Below are 24,757 nucleotides of genomic sequence, written 5' to 3' on the forward strand. Positions count from 1 at the left end.
GATGTGAGGATTAAATGAGCTAATGAGCATAAAGCTCCTAACACGGAACCTCAATAATGTTAGTCATTTTGATATCATAATAATACTGATATCATATCATAATAATACTGATATCATAATAATACTCACAGCTGTAGTACTTACCATGTAAATGATTAATTATGTTCACTTCAAATAAGCACTACGTAGAACAACTATCAATAATAATGACAGGCTAAAATAACAATGCATGACTTGCCTACTAATGCCATCTATTAGATGCGGTTTCTTATTTCTAAAAGCTGAAGGTCTATAAGCAGAACAGCTTCGGAATTAAAAAATGAACTGCCAACGCTGTAACCCTAACGTTTCAGAAGGAACAAAGCAAAAACTTGGATTCTAGGAGAGGTTACCCACTACTAACTTATAAGACTGTGACTACTCCAAAGAAGACATACAGATGGCCAAGAAGCACATGAAAAGCTGCTCAACATCACTAATCATTAGAGAAATGCAAATCAAAACTACAATGAGGTATCACCTCACACCAGTTAGAATGGGCATCATCAGAAAATCTACAAATAACAAATGCTGGAGGGCGTGTAGAGAAAAGGGAACCCTATTGCACTGTTGGGGGGAATGTAAATTGATACAGCCACTATGGAGAACAGTATGGAGGTTCCTTAAAAAACTAAAAATAGAAATACCATATGACCCAGCATGCCACTACAGGGCATATACCCAGAGAAAACCGTAATTCAAAAAGAATTACTACCCCAATGTTCATTGCAGCACTATTTACAATAGCCAGGTCATGGAAGCAACCTAAATGCCCACTGACAGACGAATGGATAAAGAAGATGTGGTACATATATACAATGGAATATTACTCAGCCACAAAAAGGAACAAAATGGGGTCATTCGTAGAGACATGGATGGGTCTAGAGACTGTCATACAGAGTGAAGTAAGTCAGAGAGAGAACAACAAATATCGTATATTAACACATATATGTGGAACCTAGAAAAATGGCACAGATGAACCAGTTTGCAGGGCAGAAATAGAGACACAGATGTAGAGAACAATCTTCTGGACACCAAGGGGGGAAAGTGGCGGGGGGTGGTGATGGTGGTGGGCTGAATTGGGAGACTGGGATTAACATATACACACTAGTATGTATAAAATGGGTAACTAATAAGAACGTGCTGTATAAAAAATAAATAAAATTCAAGAAAAAAAAAGACTGTGAGTATACAGTCAGTGTCAATTCCGTAGTGATGCAGTTAATCCAGTATTTAATGTAAAGCATGACTTCTTGAAAGATTTGAAATGCTTTTCTTGAATTTGGGATTTCATTTGAAATATATTATATCCTAAAATAAGAACTACCTACCAGAACACTGAAGTTTAGGTTTTGGCCAATTATTTAAGGTTCATGCGGTAAATAAATTACAAAGGTTATATTAAAGAAATATGACAGAAACTATAGAGAAATAACTTTGTTGATTAATACACATTCACTGCAGTTCAACAAGCACTGATTGAGTACCCTGCATATACGAAGTTCTTGAGGTACTCTCAGAATGCAAAGATAAGACCCAGTCCTTGCTCTCAAGGAGCTTACTGTCCCGTGGAAAAAACAGCAAGTTAATATAGTTAAATATTTAATATACAGCTAAAGATCCATGCTTTCAGCAAAACAATTTACTGCTTGTCCACCAAATGCCAAGCATATTTAAGCAAGAAGGCAACATGAACTGAAACAGAGGTACGAGATGTAACTGGGGACAAGTGTCATTCTGACTGAGGACTTAATGGGGTGGCATCTATACCCCAGGCTTAGAGCATGTTTGCTTTGCTGAGGTCATGGTTCTCTGAGCACAAGGTTATAGTGCTACTAAATAGGGACTTGAGATCTTGGTGAATGTACAACTTTTTCTTATGATCCAAAGGCCTCACATCAAGAATTTCTTGCAGGACTTCTCTGGTGGTGCAGTGGTTAAGAATCCACCTGCCAATGCAGGGGGCACGGGTTCGAGCCCTGGTCTGGGAAGATCTCACATGCCGCGGAGCAATTAAGCCCATGCACCACAACTACTGAGCCTGTACTCTAGAGCCCACGAGCCACAACTACTGAGCCCATCTGCCACAACTACTGAAGCCCACGTGCCTAGAGTCCATGCTCTGCAACAAGAGAAGCCACTGCAGTGAGAAGCCCACGCACCGCGATGAAGGGTAGCCCCCACTCGCTGCAACTAGAGAAAGCCGCGTGCAGCAACAAAGACCCAACACATCCAAAAATAAATGAATTTATCAAAAAAAGGAATTTCTTGCAACTGGTTCTGTTTTCAAAGAAAAAATGTACCAGAAAACCATGTAAAGATAGGATAAGAAGTCATTCAATTATTTTTCTAACCTCATGTGCCTTTTCCACCACTCTTTTTGCTGTTATTTACAATGCTTTCTTCTGTCTGTAGAGTCTACAAGTTTTGGAGGCAGATGTGAAGTACTAACTCAGTAAATGTGTAATCCTTGTGCGTTTCTTATAAAGATCTAATTGGATCTTCAGATTTCAAAAAAGTGCCTATTCACTTTGTCAAACAACTCTGATTTGTAACTAATTCTGCTCATACCTCTAATGGAATATAACCTTTATAACCAACCAAAATGTTCAGTAAAGTTAATTTTAGGATATAACAGAAAAATATACTTACAGCTAAAGAATACTGCTCATTATTTATTTGCAATAATGATATTTAGGCTATTTAAATTCTAAGATAATTGAAATCAGCAAGTATTTAATTATGATTGACTTAAAGGTTCCAATTATTAAAACTATTCAAGAACAACAAAAAAGTAATAAAGTTAAGCACATGAACTTACTCTGTATACAAATCTTCTATCATTGCAACAATAATAACAATGAGAGACACAGCAAATATCTGACATCCAGAACCAATGAGAGAGGAAAATATCAGCGGGTGACTTGATGGTCTAAATACATCTCCATGCACCTGCTTCCATCCATACTCATCTCCTAGGTCTCTATCCTATATACATATATATGTTGAGAGAAAAGAAAATAATTCAGAATGAAATTAAAATACATAAAATAGGTAAAAATTTACAATTACAGTCGTAAGTTCCCTCACTACAAACTTAAAGGTATTAAAAGGGTTTCAAAATATCAAGAAAAGACATTTGTTCAAATTTAAAATAATTTCTGCCTTAATAACTTATAATAGTAAAGTGCTGTAATATTACTGAGGCTCAGGAAGATGGATCCTGGTTGTACTCAGAGAATCTCAAAGAATGGAAAAAGAAAAGGTCTAGGTGCAAAAAGAAATGGTCAAACTGGGAGAAAAGCCCAATGGCTCTCTGAATGTTACTTTCAGACACTACTCTTGACCTTTACGTCATGACTAAGGCTCACATATGAGTGGGGGCCAGGAGGAGAGCAAAACTGAAGATTAAAACCAGTACTAGAGGGCTTCACTGGTGGCGCAGTGGTTGGGAGTCCGCTGGCCGATGCGGGGGGCGCAGGTTCGTGCCCCGGTCCGGGAGGATCCCGCGTGCCGCGGAGCGGCTGAGCCCATGGGCCATGGCCACTGGGCCTGTGCATCCAGAGCCTGTGCTCCACGGCGGGAGAGGCCACAGCAGTGAGAGGCCCGCATACCGCAAAAAAAAAACAAAAAAAAAACAGTACTAGATGCCCTAGCAATGCAGAAATCTCCCTTATAGCCTGGAGCCTAAGAAAATACACAGGGAATATATCAAATAGTTAAATATCATTTAACTGTCTATAGCATTTTTTAAAAAGGATTCAATTTTGCCTTTTCAACCCAAGTAAGCAAATAACCAAAACACTGTTTCTTAAGAAATATCAGTCCCTCAAGATAATCTTTGTGGTTTTTTTGGCCTTGGCGGGGGGTGGGGGGGTCCTGGTCAGCTATGTTTGAGAGGCACCAAATATTTCATCTACCCTCTGATACTTCACAATACACATGAGCATATTAAAATTTTAATTTGTTTAACTGTTTTCCAAACTTATTTAATGATGGAGCATATCTACACAGACTAGCCATTAACAACGGAATCACTCTGCTGTACGCTTGAAACCAACACATTGTAAATTAACCACACTTCAATTAGAAAAAAAAAAAAGAATAGCCATTAACATTCCCTGGCAGTCCAGTGGTTAGGACTCCAAGCTTTCACTGCTGAGGGCACGGGTTCAATCCCTGGTCAAGAACTAAGATCCTGCAAGCCACACAGTGCAGCCAAAAAAATTAAAAACAAAAAAACACCACTTTTCCTCATTTACGACACTGTTCAACAATTTAGTAAAAATAATTTAGAAACAACCCTCCCCTTTGAACCTATTAAACTAAATGTAAATCAATCCTTCCACCTACTCCCTTAATTTTATGCAATACTTAACAGCATTAGAAAGATACCAATACAAGTCTACGACCTCCTAGCTGCAATTCTGAAATCAAAAGCTCTGAAAAGTGAAAAGTCTGCCTCACAAGGTTGACATATCCTTATCTGGTGGCAAATCTTGGAGCTAACTAACAAGAGGTTATTTATACTGTTTATTTATCCCACTTAGGGTGAACATTCATATGTTTTGCTGAAAACACATTAATATATTTGATTATAGGACATGTAATCAGGGCATGTAAAAACATTAAAATATTTAATTAGAGACCCCTCAGGGAGCTTTCTACCTTCCTAAAACCTGAAAATTCTGAATTCTAAAGCTCATCTGACCTCAGGATTATGGACTTGCTTCCAACATTCAATAACACTAAGTTAAATTATTTTATAAATACAATGTAAAATGTTTGCTTACCATGTCATCCATTTCTTCTTCTTTACTGTACCGGGCATAATCTTTTCTTAAAGTTCTCATTAAAATCATTGAAACTAAGCCCACCAAGAAGATAACCATCATGAAGGAGTTGAATATTGAAAACCAGTGAATCTAAAATAACAGAAAATAAAATATTACTTACTTGAAATACCAGTTACAAAATTCATAGGTTTCAAGAGGACAATGGGATGTTAATGCAAAAAAAACCCACAAAAGTCTTCTAAAAACTTTTACATGAAAATCCAAAACTAAGATATACTGGGAAAGAGTAATCAAAGGGATTGGCTTTCTTTCCAGTAAGCTTTAGATGCATTAAAAGTATGATACTGTTTACACGGATTATCACAATCAAATTTATTGTACAAATAAAATACAATTTGGCCGCACAGAATATGCTATTCAGCATTAGAGAGAAAGAACATGGGTTTTGCAGTCAAACAGGTCTGAATTTTAACACAGGCCCTGACCCCAGTTTTCCTACATCAAAAATGAAGGAAATAATACTATATCGTAAGTGATTTGTACGGTTTAATACATATATAAACTGTACAGCACCGTGTCTGGCACAGAGCAGTAAATAATAAATATTAGTTCCCTTCCCTCTAACTAAGCAACTACCTGAAAACATCTTTAAAATTATAAGACTAGGGCTTCCCTGGTGGCGCAGTGGTTGAGAGTCCGCCTGCCGATACAGGGGACACGGGTTCGTGCCCCGGTCCGGCAAGATCCCACATGCCGCGGAGTGGCTGGGCCCGTGAGCCATGGCCACTGAGCCTGCGCGTCCAGAGCCCGTGCTCCGCAACGAGAGAGGCCACAACTGTGAGAGGCCCGCGTACCGCAAAAAAAAAATTATAAGACTAAACCATCATAGCTGCCCACCATGAACTTAGGCCACCTTCCTGAATGACCTGCTTCACTTGCTTCCAGTTCATCCTCTCCACCCTGCCGCCACCATCATGCACTCCTCTCCAAAGCAGCTATCCATGGTACAGAGAACTCTGAGGTACCCCATAGTTTCTCAATGCCCCCAAGGCTCTTGACTTTGATTTTACCCACACATTTGTCACAAAATTATGTCCAGATTCAGCACAGCTGACTTCAACTGTCTGTGGCACTGTCCAACAATTCCTTTATATTTTAATTCCCAAAATTTCCTTATGGATAGTTCCAAAATTTCTCTTCTCTCTCAATTTCATTTATTTTTCCCTTCCTCTCTATTTCCATGCCATCACCTCATACCTGATAGCTCTAATGGCCTCCTAGTTGACGACGTTTATGTTTGGTCTTTCTCCTTCCTTTCAATTTATCCGACAAAAGCTTATCCAGCAAATCTTTCTGAAACATCATGTTCATGTATCACTTCACTATTCTAAAACTTACAGTGACATTCCCTATTTTCTCACATAACAAACCTAAACTATTTTCCCTAATATTCTGTACCCCTTGTAAGATGGCCACCTCAGCTTAACTAGCCAACCTTTCTTTCCACTGTATCTTATATTCCAATCAGGCCTACCGTTCCTCAATGACCCAAAAGTACAGCTTATTCACTTCCACCTCTGTATCCTTCTCAGAATTTCTTCTCACATGGGACCCACTTCTTTCTACCTTTGTAAATTCTATCTACAATTTAAAACCCAACTCAAAACCCCTGTCCTCCATAAAACCTCTCATACACATATTTTAATTATTCACAGATATTCTCCTGCTCTAAACTTCTACAGATACATAGAATATTTAACATGAAGGAGGTACTGTTCTATACAATTAGGATTTTAATTAGATTTTAACTTGGGCTAACATGCTGAGCATGTGCACTAGAGTGAAAAGCAGTACTGGCTGTTATCCACCCTGAGGCTTCAGGCAACTGATAAACTATGGCTTCCCCTGAAAAACAAGGGGCAGTCAACTGCCTCTGCCTCTTCATAAGGTCATTTCTTCCTTCATTCAACAATTTATTTATTAAATACCTATTGAAATTATAAAGGAAATAATGAATGCATTATATTTTGAAATATTTACCAAAAAGGGTTGTATAAATTTAAGTTTATCACAAAAGTATCACTTAAGATTTATAAATGCAGTCTATAATAATAGGCTTTTCCAAAGGTTTGATTTTGTTTCTAATCTGGGAAATTAATGACCCAGAAAAGGACAAGAGAGAAAAAAATTTACATATATATACATATATATATACACACATATATATAAAACTCATATCTCTTTTCAGTCAATTTATCAAATTTTTGAAGAGAAAAAGGTTTATATAGTTACTACTTAGTAATAAGAAAGATACACCCCAAAATGCAAAACTTTCTAGCAAAGCTCTCTATCTTCTAATCTAATATACAAACATTAAACTAATACCGATTATAATGTACTACTAATTAGTTAGTACTAACGTACTAACCTGACATTTTATAATATTCCTTTATCCCCCAAATTATAAAATGTTGCATGATTCTGAAGTTATTAACCAAGGGAAATATTTCTTTAAAACAATAAAGAAATGAGATGTCACAGAGGGGTTACTAACCCTACGAACTGCTGACTCCAGCACCCCTAGTGTTGCTAATCCGAAAGCAGCACCCCAGGTTTGTCATAAATGTTAGAACACTGGAGATTAACTAACTATACCACCAGGGCTGCCTCTTCCTGAGCACCTGCTCTGGAAACACTGAACCAGGTGCTTTATATGCACTGTCAAATGGAATTTCACAACAACTCTGCAAGGAAGTATAACCCCTGCTTCACTACTGAAAAGCAGCTAAACAACTGAGTCATCTGACCACAGTTACAGTAAATGGCAGAGACAGAGTCTGTATCCAGCTGGGGCTCCTAAGTCTATGTTTGTAGCCACTGTATTAGAAACAATCCCAACTCTTACACAGTAGATCCCATCCACTCCTGCCTACTCAAGGAAAATGCTTCAGTAATTCTCCCCAATCTCCTGAATCATCAGTTTTGTACTCTCTACTGAACCCCATCAACATAACAAACATATTTTTCTTACATTTCAAAAAAAAAAAAAAACCCAAAAAACAAACCCCCACCCCCTTCCTGATTCCATCTTTCCTACCGGCTACTACACCATTTCTGCACTCCCTTTAGTAGCAAACTTGCTGCCTCCAATTCCTCTCCTCCCATTCTCTCTTAGACCAGCTCTGTTGAGATTTTGCCCCACCACTACACCAAACCTGCTCTTTGTCAAGTTCAGTGATGACCCCAGATGAATCAACACGTACTTTCAGTACTCATCTTACCTGACCCATCAGCAGCAATTCAGAACTAATCTTTCTATCCTCTGTGACAGACTTCCCTCTCTTGGCTTCCAAGATACCATACAATCTTTTTTTTGCCCCATACCTTACCAATATCTCCTCAGGGCCCTTAGCTGGTTTCTCCTTTTCTCCCTGAACTTATACTACTGCTCCCAGGGCTCAGTCCTTAGTCCTCTTCTATCCGTACATACTCTTCCTTGGTATTGCACTCAGTCTCGCAGCTTTAAACACTATTTATATGCCAATGGATACAAAATTTGTAGGCCTCTCTTTTGAACTCCAGATTGATATATCCAACTAGCTGGTCATTATCTCTGGATATCTTACAGACACTTCAAAACCACCACGTCCCAAACTGTACTCTGATCTTCCCCTCCAACTCTCCAAATACAGCTTTTCCACCCCACTGACAGCAGTTCCACTCTGATAGATGCTCAGGCCAAAAACTGTGGAGTCTTTCTCAAACTTTCTTTATCTTTCTATCCATCAGGAAATCATGCTGGCTCTACCTTCAAAATACGTTCACAATCTGGCGTCTTCTCGCCACCTCCACTGCTATGCCTTGGTCTGAGCCACATTTACTTCTTATCTGCATTAATGCGACAGCCTCTCCAGTGGTAACCCTGCTACTCCCCGTTTCCCACACCACCCATTTTCAACATCACAACCTGAAAGACCCTTTTTAAGAAGAGGTCAGATCTGCCATTACCCTGCTGAAAACACTATCCTGCCCCCTTTGCACTCCAAGCCCTTAAAGCAGCCATGGATGATCTGGCTCCTGCTGCCTCTGACTTCATCTCCTACTTCTCGTCCCCTTGCTCTGCTCCAGCCATATGGGCCTCCTTGCTATTCCTCAAGCACACCAAGCATGTTCCCACCTAACAGGCCTTTCCATGGTGGTCCTTCTGCCTGGAATACTCTTTCTCCAGATGGCCACATTCCTTATGCCCTTCAACTCCTTTAAGCTTCTGCTCAAAAGTCCATCTCAGAGGCTTACCCTGTCCTCCATACTCAAAACTACAACTTGCTCTATCCACAGCACTCTTACCCAACTGCTCTTTTTTATTTTTCCATGTACACATTTTTCAACATACTATACATTTTAGTTATTATGTTTACTGCATGTCTCCCCCACTAGTATGTAAGCTCCAAGAGGGCATGGATCTTTGACATTCATTCTCTAATGTATTCCACTTACTGAGTACAGTGCCTGACACACAGCAAGTGCTCGATTAATATTCGTTTTAAAAATATATATGGTAAAAAAATATGTATATATGGTATACAGTTCTACTAGTGAAAATGCCAAAAGGCAGCCTTTCCATCAAGTTGTCACTACCCCATGAGACTAGAAGCAAGTAGACCTAGGTGTTCTGGTAGGGAATGTCAGTTGGAAGTCCTCATATTCTCAAATGCTACTTAAAGTTGAAGTTATTTGTGCCTATATCTTTAAATGGACTACCATGTTCAGGACTGCCTGAGCGCTAAATCTGAGGAAAAGCCCTGGGAGGGTCGGGGAGGGAATCATAGCTCCAGGAGTAGCTCACTAAATCTTTCAGTAGGGGCTAAACCTCAAAGATCTTCATTTTTTTCTCCTAGGACCCCATGGAAGATTAGAAGTAGTAACAGGTTCTGGTGGAGTCTAAAGGTGGAAACTGGCTGCAATGATATAACTCTGAGACAAAAAAAACTTATAAGCCATCTCAAAAATTGGTGACTAATAAACTTCAGGATTTCAGTCCAAAAGATAGAAGAGGCAAGTCAGGAAGAAAGTCAGAAGAATGGATATATCCCCTTATACCTTGTAGTTTTTTCAGGTCCATCCTTGAAGGAGTTGAACGACCAAAATAAAATCTGTTTTTTGCTAAAAATAACCAAAGCTATCTGTACAAAACCAGCAGCAATGCCACTAGACTAAGGATCTGAGATCCAGTGTATACCTGCAGGTGGGGGGGTGGGAGGCATCTTTCCATTCTTGGTGTTTCTTTGTATGTGGAAGGATTTCCCCTGGCAGAAACTCCTGGTATCACTCCACTCTTGTATTCATTCCTCCCTAGAGGATGCATACATTCTGCTCTGTTTCTCCACACTGTAATTTTTACACACACAGGCACCCAGGGAGGAAAACTTGAAACAGTCCAGCACTGTCTGAGTGTAGTAAGTTTCTCCAATTCTGAGTTTCAATATTAAGAAGCCCACTTGACCACAGTTACAGCCACATTCTCCAGTATTAGCCTCATTAGCAATAAAAGTGGTATCTTGGCTTCCCATATGCTGTATTCTTCCTTGTGTATCTCTTCATTGGTTTAAACCAGGCATGATGAAGGGAGCTTTTGACTGCTCCTCTAAAACTCTCTATCACTCTTATGACTCTGAGCTCACATCTGAAATCAGCCTTCGTTAAATCTTTGAGATCCACAACCCTAGCACAGTGCCCTATATGTGGCAGATGCCCATTGTTTAACTGATTGAAGCACATACTGAACGTCTTAAAATACACAATTTACCTACCCTGTGTTGAAAAAAGGATGGATCAAGGTATTTGTCAAATCGATCTTCAAATTTTACATCTGACTTTTTCCATTTTACCTGAAAAAAATTTTCTTCATTTGAAAATCAAAGCCAGTAAACAATAATCTGATAAAAAAAACTCTGAGCAAAATTTGAAAAGATTTACACACTTAGAATAAGATACTAGAGAAACAGTAGAAAGTTACTACCAATTTGAGAAGTTGAAATACATGATTAAAAAAACTAGCCAACTTTCCTCTCTGTGTATTAACAAAACTTATGACTTAGAGGGATCATTTCAGTTTTCAAGGACTATTAACTGTTGCTGACTTACATTCTCTGACCTCATAAATGTGATAACAACTCAATTAAACAGACCAAATAAAATAAGAATCTGTACATCTTTGACTTTAGATTGCATTAGTTTTATTACAATGATGTTTCTTTATAAGTATGGTTATGCAAATATTATTTGCCCTAGGTACATATGCCCAAAGCTTGAAAAACTTTCAAAACTGTCTACCAGCAATGGATTCATTCCAGTTACCTGGAAAAAAACTACTGAAAAGAGAGGCTACCTACGTCGGATTTCTCTTCTTTCCACTACTTTTAATCCTAACAGAACAGAATTAACTTGACAGTTGCAAGGGGCTCTGACAAGCTCTTACTATGCAGGAGTATCTTATTCCACCTGATAAAGCAAAATATGGTAAACTATACTCATCCAGAAATTTTCAACATGGCATCATCTCTTAATCTTCAACAGTAAAAAGGAAAGAGAAACAAGGAGTAATGTAATCTAAAAAGTAACCATGAAAACACATGGCTGGGTTAGCTAACTGCCCAGTTATAATGGTAAAGTTTGCTGAAGCAAATGGTAGGTCCTGCCAATGCATAACAGGTATCTAATACTACAGACCTTAAGTAAACCTCCCTGCTTTTAGGAGGCTTACTTACATACATTAATAATAATCTGTTGCATCCCATTTCAAGCTACAATTTCAATTACTAAAGTTGTAAAACATACTTAATTGTTGATATTAAGTGACAAATACTGCTTCCTGTATACAATTATTTTAATACTTACCGAATATGACATCTGGATTTTAGTATTGGGAACCAGTTTCACTTTTCCTTCACTAGTTAGATTAACATCAACAATTCGATTTCCATTAAAACCTATTTCAAGTTTTTTATAGGTCCAAAGATAGTAATCTTCCCCATTTTCATCTGCTTCACCAACAATACCTTCAAAAGAAATAACACTTCACACAAGGTATGTAATATCACTTAGTATTTAAAATACATTAGAAGCTAAAAGCTCATTAAAAAACATTTTTATAAAAAAGCAATACTACCATTATTCCTCATGGTTAGAACAATGAAAAGGTACCGGCTGGACTGCTCTTTGTTCACGACTTGGCAAACACAAAACTATTTTCACACCATGGTAAAAAAAAGTGATGCACAGCTCAGCATAACCTATCACTAATTTGATCCTCAAAGTTCATGCTCTGTCATTAGTATCACCTTCATTGTAATAATCATGACTGTGTAGTTTATATTCCTTAGTATCTCAAAATTTCAGGGAGCACTATATCACTATCTGGCAAGGTTCTCAGTTTCGAGGTCAAACTAAAATTAAAACCAAGGTCTCCAGAGGTCTAGTCCAGTACTTTCTCTAATAACCTATGATCAACCCATTCCTAATAAGCTGCACATATGTGTATAGTGGGTACCAAAACTTAAAACACCTCCCCTTTATACCTCAAGCATTGGACTTATCCCTGGGAAGTCAACAAAATGAAAGGAGAGTTGAAAATAAATGGTAATGAGGCAAAAATTAAAATGATCATTTTGATCACAATTTGGGATACTGAAGGAGAAGACTCAAACAAGGGAGTAGGTAGTACCTGAGGATCTCTCTCTCGTGCCCTCATACTGTCAGCTATTTATCCAATGTTCCCTACCCAAGCCTATATATTCATTAGCGCCTTAGGCTCTAAAAGTTACTCCTTGGGCCTTCCCTCTACGGTCAGTGCAACTCATGAAAAGCATTAGTGGGAAAAAAATGATCATTTCTTATTAAGAATTATTTGCTTATTAACCAAAGTTGTTCTAATTCGTACAAGTTCAAGGAATACAGTTTCACTTTGTTTGAGGTTGTAGAGGGATAATAAAATCCTTCTAATTTTAATTTCACCAAAGTTTATTTACCTATCTACTCTGAAAACTCTGAGGGTGGAGACATAATTATACCAAATAGTAAACTATTCTCTCTAAATGACATTTAAAAGACTGTGAAACCTTTATCCCAAGAAAAGCCAGATAAAGATTTTTTTCTGACAGGGTTTCCCATGGTTCAGACATTCTAGGACATCCAAAAGTATCTGTCCTAAACATGGCAGAAACCCAGAGCTAGAAAAGATTTATGTTAAGACAGGAAAGCACAGCTGCCATGTTGCTTATGGAGGCCCACAGAAATGACGGAAAAAACCTAAGGTTCTAGACATGAAACGCGTAAGCAATGCAAAAGACCTGCTCTCTCACCAAAAAAAGAGAAAACCCAGATTAATGTGGGTTCTCCTAAAACTACAGGCTCAGAAGTCTTCAGCGAATATTCAGCATATCTTCCTACTACCCTCAGAGACAATCACAGAAATGTCTGTTATACTAATTACAGTCATTTACATGAAATGCTTACTATTTATATCTAATTAACATGTAACACAGTAATGACAATGCATACAATTATATCTTGATATTAACTTTCTTATAAATTCCATCTTAGTACCATATTAAACTCTGGGCTGATATGTTCAGTCTTTCAGTTTGCTGTTCATGAATACAGTAGTCTGCTAATAACTTTAAGAATTAGAATATTAATTATATATTTTTTATATATAAGAACAAGTGTCCAAAGACCAAAAAACAAAAACAACAACAACAACAACAAGCCATTAAGAGAAAAATGTGATCAAACATGCTGGCTGTGATAGCTGGCTTTGCTTTGCATATTAAGTAATTTAATCAAGCCCAGCACAAACAATGTTTGGATTATGAATAAGTTGGTATTAACTACTGCATTGTTCCTCTCCATTAACACAGATGAACAAGGACATAAAACATAAAAAAATTTTTAAAATTTTAAACATAATAGACTTTTGGAAAATAACATAGGAACTAGCAAAACAAGTCATTCAGGAGACTATTATATCTAAAAACCATACTACCACAGTCCCACATGAGAGAAAGCCAGAATATAACTTTAAGATCCTATTCAGTCCCTTTGATTGTTATTTGATAAATAAGTCAAAATAAGATGTGAGAAAAATGGAGGGAGGGGGAATATTTCGGATTGTTCAAAGCATCTTTTGACCTCTTGAATATGAAAAGTTACACTGTATAAAAGTTATATTTTCAGGGATTTTCATGTAAAGTTTGACAATGTCAAAAACCCTTCAAGTAACAGGAAACCATAAAATTGATGTTAAAATCATTCTGTGGAAAACAGTGAAAACACATTTATTGATTCAGTGTACAATCACCTGAATAGTCATTACATAAATCTTGCTTATTATCCAAATATTCCCCAAACTTTAAAAATAACATACAATACTTACCCCATATTGGTAAGTCATCTATGTACATCTGGTACCAGTAGTGATTTTTGATAGCATACACAAATGCATCTCTCTTTTCTTTATCTAAGTCAATTTCACAGTAAGTGGCTGGCATCATATCATCTGCATAAAATAAAAATTGCAAATCAGTACGCTCATTTGCAAAATAGTTACAGGAAGAATAACACACAAAAAAGCCAACATTTCCTGAAGTTAAAATTTCTACTCATAAGAGTTGAATCTCGGTGATATATATATATGGATTCAGTATACAATTCTTTCCTTTTTTGTGTATGTTTAAGATTGCTCACAATAAAAGAATTTTAATCATCTTTACTTTCAAAGATTATCTCACTAAGTGAAGAAAGCATCTCTTATATACAGAAAATTATACAGAACATTTACAAAGTAACTTTAAAATGAATAAACTGATTTAAAAACAGAAATGAAAAAGCTTAAAACACATAGGAAAGTTTTCACTTCATACAAAAACTCAAGAATATGATCTTAAATAGAGCTAACAATTTCTAGCTACGAGATCTCTGAGATAAATATTCATTTGAACATTCCTGGAAGTGCAAGTCACTGGAGGCCACAGATTCTATGAGGAATCCCAGTGACTCTTCATAATTCAGAAGATTAAAAGGCAAACCTCTATCTAGCAGGCATCACTGTTTATAAATTACCCAAAATTCCCTGGAGATGAGTCATTTCCAGTCTTGACTGCTTTTAAAAATACTCCTATCTGAAAATAATATTCAGATGGTCTCTAACTTATAAACCTTTCAAAAATGTGCTTAGGATCATTAGTTTCTAAATAAAACAAAGCAAAATCTGAAAAGCACTCTAGATGTCCATCAAAAGGACTGAACTGTTTTTGTATGTTACTTAAGCAACTAGGAAAAAAAAAGAGAAATCAATCTTAACAACAACAACGAAAAGCACAGATGCTTAAGTTCTCCTGTACTATAATACTGGTTATTTAAAACATGAAATACAACTTCCTCCAAGAAACAATGTTAAATTTCCCAAATGTTCATTAAAACAACTTAAATATAAATTGCAGCCAAACTATAATTAAAAGCCATCTATAATGTTGTTTCTACGAGAAATAACAATCTGACGTATAACTCCAGACACCACCACGTTTCCCCAGTTCTCAACAGAGAGAATAGCTTATTATTGCTCAGCCCAGAGTGGACACCCCAAAACTACAAAACCAAAGATGGCAGGAAACACTGAAGTCCCATGAAAGAGGGACAGGGAAATTCTCTATCCCAGTGGGAGAAGAAAACTGCTTTGTATCCAACAACAATGGCTTCCACACATATTTTCTTTCTACCCAGGCCATTTTTAGGCAGCAAGAAATTTAGGGTTTTCATAATGGCAAAAACTGAGGCTGAGCAGAGGAGAAGGCAGGGAGAGTTAAGAGAGAGATTACTACAAAGGATGCCTACAGCAGGAGCTAGGAGAACTGGCAACAGGAAATTATAGCTACAGAGGAGAGAGCAAGAACCAAAGGAAGGTCCAGGTTGAGCAGCAACGAATGGCCACAGTGGCGTGGGAGGACTCACAGCTACCTCTCCGAAGCCACCAAACTCCTTGCTGTCACAATCAGATATTCACTGATAACTGTCATTAATAATACAGCAGTTTCCTGTATGAAGTTCTGAGATATGCAATATGACATTTACCCGTATATAAAGCTTTTAAAAGATTCCTTACAGTCTGAACTTTAGTTCAACTCTCTCTTTCCCCACGCTCCACCATCCTCTCTCCCTATACTCTAACCAGACTCAGCCACCTGCAGTTCCCACACACCTCGTGCTCCCTTGGCCGGCGGATTTGTTGTTTGTGCAGTAAACCCCACCTCACATGTCCATCCTAAAATCTTTCCCATGCCTTACCCTGTCCCCCAGAGTAATCCCTGATTCCCCAACCCTCACTCCTCTCACCACACAGCCTGCCCCCTTCACTGAAGTCCCATGGCTTTCTCTCCATATCTCCTATGGCACCTAGGCCTACACCGCGCACAACCTCACACCAGTATCTTAGCTCCTCAAAAAGACCATTAGGTCTTGAGAGCTATGTCTATAACTGATCATAAACTTTTTGGCTCCAGCTATGCCTGTTTCAGTACACTGCACAGAGCAGGCATTAAACAAATAAAATATTTTAACAAATTTTAAGAGCATAATTTTCCATTTATTTGGCAAAGGAAGTCACTAAGTACATCAGAGTATGCACATATACATGCATCTGTGTGTGAATGGTGTGTGTGTCTGTGTGTAAGAACAAAATGCCAATATAAACAAATGAAATTTTTGAGCTGAGTATCTCCGAAGGATTGACAAAGAAGTCTTGAAGAATATCTTTCACTAATACGAAACCTAGAAAAGAAATGTTGTGGTAAAAGAGAAAACATCATTATGGAAGGCTATAATAAGGGCCTGGTTGGTCATATTTTAATGAAATTCCTCTTGCAGGCAAGTAAGCAAATACAAACATCACAAATAATTAAAGAGCCTGGTTGCTCAACTGAAAAAGCACTTCTCTCAGGAGGGAGCCGCTTTGAAGATAACGAATTTAAGTGCCTGAGTATACCAAATCACCACTCAGCATTCTACATGACTGGAAAACAATCTGAAAATCTATTACCACAAATCACTACTTTAAAATTACAATAGGGCATACCCTTCTCACAGGAAATACACACCTATGAATCCTGAAGGGGATGCAATTAATATCTTACCAGTGCAAATACTTTTTATGAGGGAAAAAAGAAGAAAACCAAAGTTATAAAGTGGCAAATGTCAATACTGATTTTTCAAACAGAAAGCAAGGGTAGATTCTGGAAACAACATGCCAATAAGTCTGTCATCAATTCTCAACAACACTCCAGACTAACAACTGAATAGACAGTGAAAGCACTGAAAAAAGAATGTGACAATTATTCATGAGTTCTCTAAGAACATATCATGCCTTACTTTGTTTAGTTTCTCTTTTAACAGCATTACTGAACTGGAAAATCAGGAATACTCTACCTCAAATTCAGCAGCACTTAGCAAAGTTTCTCATGAAGTCACTATAGACAAACTACAGAGAAATGGGCAGAAACTTGGGTTTTAGTCTGGGTTCCACTACTTACTAGCTCTGTGAATAAAAGCAAGTCACTTAACCTCTGAGAACCTCAGGTCTCTCAACTGTAAAACAGATAACATCTATGCTATCTCCTTCCCAGAGTTGTTTTAAGGACGAAAAGTGCCAATATATTCACAGTGTTAAGTTTTCTTGAGCCACACACCCCTTTGAGAATCCAATGGAAGTGATATCTCTCTTGCCCTCCCAAAATGCACAATCACTCAAAATTAAGTGTACAATTCCAGAGGTCCACAGACCCCTGACACCAGAGCTTCTGGTTCAACTCTGTATACCCAGAGTCTTCCACAGGGCTCTGGAATACAGTAAGCTCTCAAAACTGCTGAATGAACTTTTTACAGGACTGGAAAAACTGGCATATTCACCATTAATTAATCAACCATCTACATAAACCAATATTGATTAACTGACCAAACTGGCTGGCAGTATAAACTGTACAATTTTTTTCTAGATGGCTATTTGGCAACACGTATCAAGAACTGCCTTAAAAATGATTATACCTTTTGATTCAGTAATTCTACTTCTAACAATTTAACCTAATGAAACATTCATAGATGCATTAAAATACTTATGTGCTAGTATAGCTAAATGCATTCTTATTTCTAACAGAAAAAAAAGCAAAAGCAAGGAAGAAAAGGAAGAAAGAAGAAAACAATGAATATCTTGTCATTGGGAAATGGGGAGAAATTACAATATCAAGTTATAGAATACTATATAAATATATTTTAAACAGAGTAATTAACAATATGAGGACAAGCTGATAAGATGTTGTGGAAAAAAAAGAAGAGTAAAAACTAATTTATACATAACTTATTAAACGAGCCAGCAAGTGCTTAGAATGGTATCTGGTACATAATAAACACTATACAAGTGTTCATTAAATACATTTTTAAAAATCATATATGGAACATGAACCCAATATTTAAACATTTTAAATAATGTGGATGAATGTAAAGATGGTCAGAAAGAAAGAAGAAACTGTTACTGGTATTTATATCCAGGTGATTTTTATATTCTTTACACTTCTCTGTAGTTTCTAAATTTTGTACATTGATCCTATATCACTGTTAAAATCAGAAAAAATATATACACACAACAAAAGACAGATGTCAATCTGAAAAGAAAACAAAAAAAAAGACAGATGTCAATCTGAAAAGAACAATGTTAGCAATGGTTTAAATAAGAACTTATAAAAAGAGCATGCTTATCAAATTTGCAGTTAGCACAAAGTTTAAAAAATTGCTAATACCAAGAATTCAAAATATCTAGAGTCAAGATTCAATACAAGATTCAAATTATTTGGTCCAGCTAAAACACTTCAGTTGAAACCAATAGGACAAAATATTGCATCAAGTTCCCAGACTTCCGATTAAACAAGGCAGATTAACCACAAGTGTCTTTTACCTCCTGAAACTCCATTAAAATGTCAATAAAGGAATAAAAAGGATGTAGGCACACAAGGACAAAAAGAGGAGAAGACAGTGAGAAAAGATTTCAATCAATGTTGGGGAAATGGAAGACGGTGAATGACTAATAAGGCAGAGGAAACTGTAACAGAAGGGACAACAGGATTGTTGTCACAGAACACAGGAGACACTCAGAACTTGGAGGCACCACAGACGTTGAAAGGTAGAGGAGAGATAGATGTAGGGCTGAACACACAGGGGAACTGTATAAAAATATGTTTACGGAGGGGTTGGATGCCTAGGTCCCCTCCTGCACCCATCACACAGCTAGATGAATAATCTCCTCAACCTCCCCGCTGCAGACCAGAGGCACTTTCCCCTAGAGAACTTCAGCGGAGAGGCTCCAGAATCAGGAAGAGCAGGAATAGTAGAATCCAGGGACTGGAAACAGGGTGGGGTTCACCTTAAGCAAAAATCTTCGTTCGGGCTGAATGAAAAGAACTGCCACCTCCCAAGCCCTTTCCCCACCCTTTGGCAATCAGGCTTAACTACCCAGCCAGATATCTGGAGGGAAATACCGCATAGTAGTTAAAAGCTCAAACTCTTAACGCTAGGCTGCCTGGGTTCAAATCCTCACTCCGCCACTTTCCATCTGTGAATCCTTAGACAAGGTTACTTAGCCTCTGGGCCCCAACTTCCTCATCTGAAAAATAGGTATAATACACCTCCATAAGCTTATTTCGAGGATGAAAACAGACGAGACTGAGAATCACTGAACTAGAAATACATATGGCTCTAAGCAGCCCTTGTCATATCTACATAACTGCAGTACTCTCAACTTACCATTTCACTCTAGAGAAGTAGAAGAAATACTAACAAAATAATTTCACCCCTCTGTTAAGTTGGAATACTCAAGGAAGAGAAAATTCAAGGGAAGATCAATAAAATAAATGGGAGGAAGGAATCCTCTAGAAGTCAACTTTTCAACAATTAATATCCTTCATTATACTGCAAGAATTCTCAAATGAGATGGAAGGGACTGGGTGGTGACCTCCCCTGCTTAGGAATTACTATTCCAGATCACCTAATGATCATAATGAACCAATTATAATGAAGAACAAGTAGGCACAAACTAGGTGCTAGACAATTTATTAAGAGCTCACCATGTCTTAATAGCTAAGGATGCAACAGTGAACAAGAATGCAACTGTCCCTGCCCCAGTGGAAGTAACTAAATTACCCAGCAGGCTAGTGCAGCAGCTTGAGGATAAATCAAATCCTACACTCAATAAACTAATTTAACATTTCATAATTGCTAATACAAAATCAAGTTGGAAGCACAGACACACACTATGTGCTATTAGTATTCATAACAATAACCATTTCTTGAATGTAAACTATCAGGAACTTTGATAAATGATGTACATGCACTATCTCATTTAAACATGACAATTCTACCAAGTGGATATTATTTCCCTCATTTCATAGATGAGGACAATGAGATCAAAGAGACTGAATACTTTGTCCAGGACTACATAAGTAGGCAGAGGCAGAGCTGAGATGCATCAAGTCTCTCTGACTCTAAAACACGTGTTCTTTCCACTCCACAATGGCAATATTCTAGGGGGTACCCTTGAAAATTATAGGGTAATGATTTCAGGTCTGGTTGAAAGATATCCAATTTAAGTTTGCCCTTTTCATTTAATTTTGTCTAAATGTTCTCAATGCAGCATTTTGTCTAGCGATAGTATCAAAACATTTAGGAAGAAAAAAACAAAGTTGTGCATAAAACCTCAAAAGGGAGCTTTTGAGGCATCCTACATTAGACTCAAAACTATTGCTAGTTCCCTATAATAGTCTATTTAGTGACTTTCATTTTACAAAACCATACTAATCCATTTAGCCTGACAGAATCCACTAGGTTAAAAAAAAAAAAAAAGTTGTGTGTTTGTGTGTATGCACATATTTAAGTGCGTATGTATATGTATAGTTTTTCCTAGTTTCACAATATTTCCAAAATTTTATTTTCTTACTATAATATGCCTTCAGAAGAACCTTTAAAAATCAAATACTTAAGGGATGAAAGATTAACAGTATAAATATTTCTACAGTTTACACAGGGACAGAGGGTTCAAGTTTCCACACAGCATTAGTATGCTGTGATACGCCTTGGGTAACTCATCTTTCGGCCTCCCTAACAGGAAATCAGATGACACAATCGCTAAGGTGCATCCCACCTTTAAAATTTTACGATACTACAAAGAACAACCAGGAAACCTCACAAAACACTTTTCAAAGCACAATCAACTTTATCTTTGAACGGGGTAATCAAGGGTCTACAACAGAAAGAGAAATCTAATCAGCATTTACTATTGCATCTGGACCACTTAACGTGGCAGCTTCTTTAGCAGCATATCCATGATGGAGTGTAGAGTTGACAAGACTCCAAGGAACCGCCGACTCTTAGGGAGTAACATCTGGCCAGTTCTGATTCTTTTCATCTAAAGGTGTTTAGTCTGAAAGGAAAATAAATCCCACTTTTATAGCCCATGAAAACCATACCCCTCTATCTAAATAATCTTTCCATCTCAGCCTCAAGAAACTAATAAAAGAATGGTTAAGACAGCTGAATGAGTACTCTTCTTTAGTAAATAAGAGTGAGGATTGCAACAAGTGATGAAATCTGTCCATAGCAGCAAACTAGGACTTGGGGTTTTTGCCTGTTTTCTCTCTGGTTCCTTTTTAATAAATTAGAAATGTGTACCAAATATGGAAAAGGAGAGAGTATGTGAATAAATGTAGTATTGAGGTTCCCAAAGATCACATACTCTAGTCTAACTTTTCTCCTTACCTGTAATTAAATATTTAAATTACCTCATTAAATTAAAACAAGCCTCAGGGCATGTTTACAATAATTCATGAAGTTATAAGCCATGCCACTGTGGTTTAAATTTACAACTTAATTTTATAATTAAGCCCCAAGAAATAATACATGGGAAAAAAATGTAAATATGTATACCTATTTTCAACAACAGTAAGAAAAAAAATCCTAAAAACAAGAATAGAATTTAACAAATCAAAATTAAACATTATCTTCAAAATATTATCTTTAAAATATCTCATTTCACGTTCTCCTCCCAAAAGCCTAAAAATATCAGAGGTCAGTTACTATTCATTTTATACATGTAGACAATGAAGTCAAAATTGGAGTAAACAACTTTACTAAAATCAATAGAGTAAAAGAAATAGAATTGAAATTCAAAGCTTCTGATTATAAGATCCATGCTCTATTCAAAAATCAAGACACCTGGGGCTTCCCAGGTGGCACAGTGGTTGAGAGTCCGCCTGCCAATGCAGGGGACACGGGTTTGTGCCCCGGTCCGGGAAGATCCCACATGCTGCAGAGCGGCTGGGCCGTGAGCCATGGCCGCTGAGCCTGCGCGTCCGGAGCTCCGCAACGGGAGAGGCCACAACAGTGAGAGGCCCGTGTAGAGCAAAAAAAAAAAAAAAAATCAAGACACCTAATCAAAGATCCTCCAAAACTTCAATTACTCAAGCTTCTGCTTACCAGGTTAAAAATGTCCATGCAGGAAATACACACTCTGACAAACTTCACAGAGAAAAATAAAAAATCTAAACACACTCACAGGAACTGATAACAAAGAAGATACCTGCATAATAAATAGATAAGGAGGGTATTTTTCCAATTTTAACAAGTCCTTGACTTAAAATTTTAAACCACACAATCTAACAGGTACTGAAGATAAATTAATACAACACTGATAAATACATTGAGCCAATGGTACAAGTTTGAATTTGAGGCTTTACACATAATTTTTAAGTATCCATATAGCCCATTACATCCCCACTCCTCTGGAAATTACCTCATTAGGAATCTATGAAGGCTTTCCCTGACCACATTATGTCCAATCCTTAAAGGATTTACTAGAAAACACTTTTCAGAAATAAATATGTTAAGGAAATGTAATTTTATGAACAATCATTTATTTTATTATTTTATAAATATTCAAAATAAATCTTTGTTAGTTACTAATATACTTTTCTACACGTAATACACTTAACTTAGAGATTAAAACACATTTTAGGGTCTAGAGCAGTGGTTCTCAACCAAGGGCAAGTAGCAATGTTTACAGACTTTTCAGTTGTCACAACTGGAGAGTGCTACTGGCATCTAGTGGGTGCGGGCCAGGGACTCTGCTATATGTCCCACCCTGTACAGGACAGCCCCCACAAAAAAAAATAATTATCTGGCCCCAATGTCAACAGTGCCAAAGTTGAGAAACCCCAGTCTACGATCTAACTTTTATCATAAGGACTATTAAGGTTTACGTACCTCTGAATTTAATATCCAGACCACTAAATTCCAATTCAACTCCTTGAAGCGCTTCTCCCAGAGTTTCATGGTAGTGACTGATGCTTTTTTTTGACCCCACACAGAATGGAAGTGAAAAGTACTTGTATGTCTCTTGGCGATTATGGTAGGGCCCAACAGTATTCATCCATAAGACAACTTCCTCTTCATCTTGATACTGAAACCAAAAAAACAGCAAGTAATAATATGTTTTTTAAAAATCTAATTCAAATTAAGGGAATATTTGTTATTTGTTCCAAACAGAAATGTACTATCTCAGTTTGGGAAGCTCTAAAATAAAATGCTGGAAGCTTGTTTCAAGAGGATGGTCAATGTCTACACATTAAAAATGAAATTCGGGGCTTCCCTGGTGGCACAGTGGTTGAGAGCCCGCCTGCCGATGCAGGGGACACGGGTTCGTGCCCCGGTCCGGGAAGATCCCATATGCCGCGGAGCAGCTGGGCCCATGAGCCATGGCCGCTGAGCCTGCGCGTCCGGAGCCTGTGCTCCGCAACGGAAGAGGCCACAACAGTGAGAGGCCTGCGTACCACAAAAAAAAAAAAAAAAAAAAGAAATTCGGTGAATTTTAAAATTATATCCTCTGATTGTGGTCTCAAGCAGATTCACGTTTTCCAAACTTTGTTTTACAGAAGATACTGTTTAAACAAAACCCAATAACCTATAAGAACATGTTTATAATTAATATTTACACTATCAAATAACGATGAACCTAAAACCAACATGATTCACCATGCTAACGTGGACAAGGAAGGAGGAAACAAAATCAATAGCTTATCCAGAACCTCATGTTAATCACTAGAAACTCCAAAAACCTAATGCTGTCAGCAAGCACAAATAAAATTTCATCTCCTTTTTTCCCCACAGCCATTGATCAAAGTACTAGAGAGGAGAGAAATGACTAAACAAGCGGAAGAAAAAGCCATACTATGAAATCTCCACAGCCCATTCAAGTCATTCTATGTTTCCATTTATCAGCCTGAAAGACAGGTACTGCATGCAAATTTCCTTGAATAAATATTATGGCTTTACCCATCAGTGAATACTATATGCAGCTAAACCTGGAGTGTGGTCTGATGACTTTGGGTAGGTGACGTCACCTTTCCAGGGTCCAACGGGGGGCAAGTGCCAAAGATTTCTAAGATCTCCTCAAGTCTAAAATTCCAATGATTCTATGAAAAGCAGTTACCTGAGTAATTTTAAAACTAGTATTCCTAATTAGCAATACAAATTAAAGACAACAGTTGCAGCTTAAGTCAACTAACAGTGCAGAAATTAAATCAGTGAACAATTATTTACTGAGTGCCTACCATGCGCCAATAATTGTGTTTGTTGAGGATACAGCTTTGAACAAGACACATTCCCTGACACACTGGAGCTTAGAGCCTAAAGGGAAAGATGGACACTGAACAAGCAATTATAATAACGTAGGGTGCTGTGGAGCACGTAACAGAGGAACCTATCCAACTAGTCCAACTACCAAACATTACCTCCAGTCTTCCATATAAAATGAATAAACATTTTCCATCAAAATC

The 24,757-nt window shown here is 37.4% G+C and overlaps 1 protein-coding gene across 1 annotated transcript in view; it reads right to left on the reverse strand.

The window, feature by feature from the left end:
• The window catches only part of TM9SF3 (transmembrane 9 superfamily member 3), a 74,481-nt gene that overhangs the window by 41,431 nt on the left and 8,293 nt on the right, over window positions 1-24,757 (reverse strand). Inside the window, exons 2-7 of the mRNA XM_082674009.1 lie at window positions 23,187-23,382; window positions 14,269-14,391; window positions 11,733-11,893; window positions 10,646-10,723; window positions 4,833-4,964; window positions 2,861-3,027 (exon numbers count right to left, since the gene is read on the reverse strand). Of these exons, the coding sequence (XP_082530135.1) occupies window positions 2,861-3,027; window positions 4,833-4,964; window positions 10,646-10,723; window positions 11,733-11,893; window positions 14,269-14,391; window positions 23,187-23,382 (857 nt within the window). The remainder of the gene's footprint in view (window positions 1-2,860; window positions 3,028-4,832; window positions 4,965-10,645; window positions 10,724-11,732; window positions 11,894-14,268; window positions 14,392-23,186; window positions 23,383-24,757) is intronic.

Source organism: Grampus griseus, assembly GCF_964374135.1.
Source record: "Grampus griseus genome assembly, chromosome: 16".
Classification (NCBI taxonomy): Eukaryota; Metazoa; Chordata; class Mammalia; order Artiodactyla; family Delphinidae; genus Grampus; species Grampus griseus.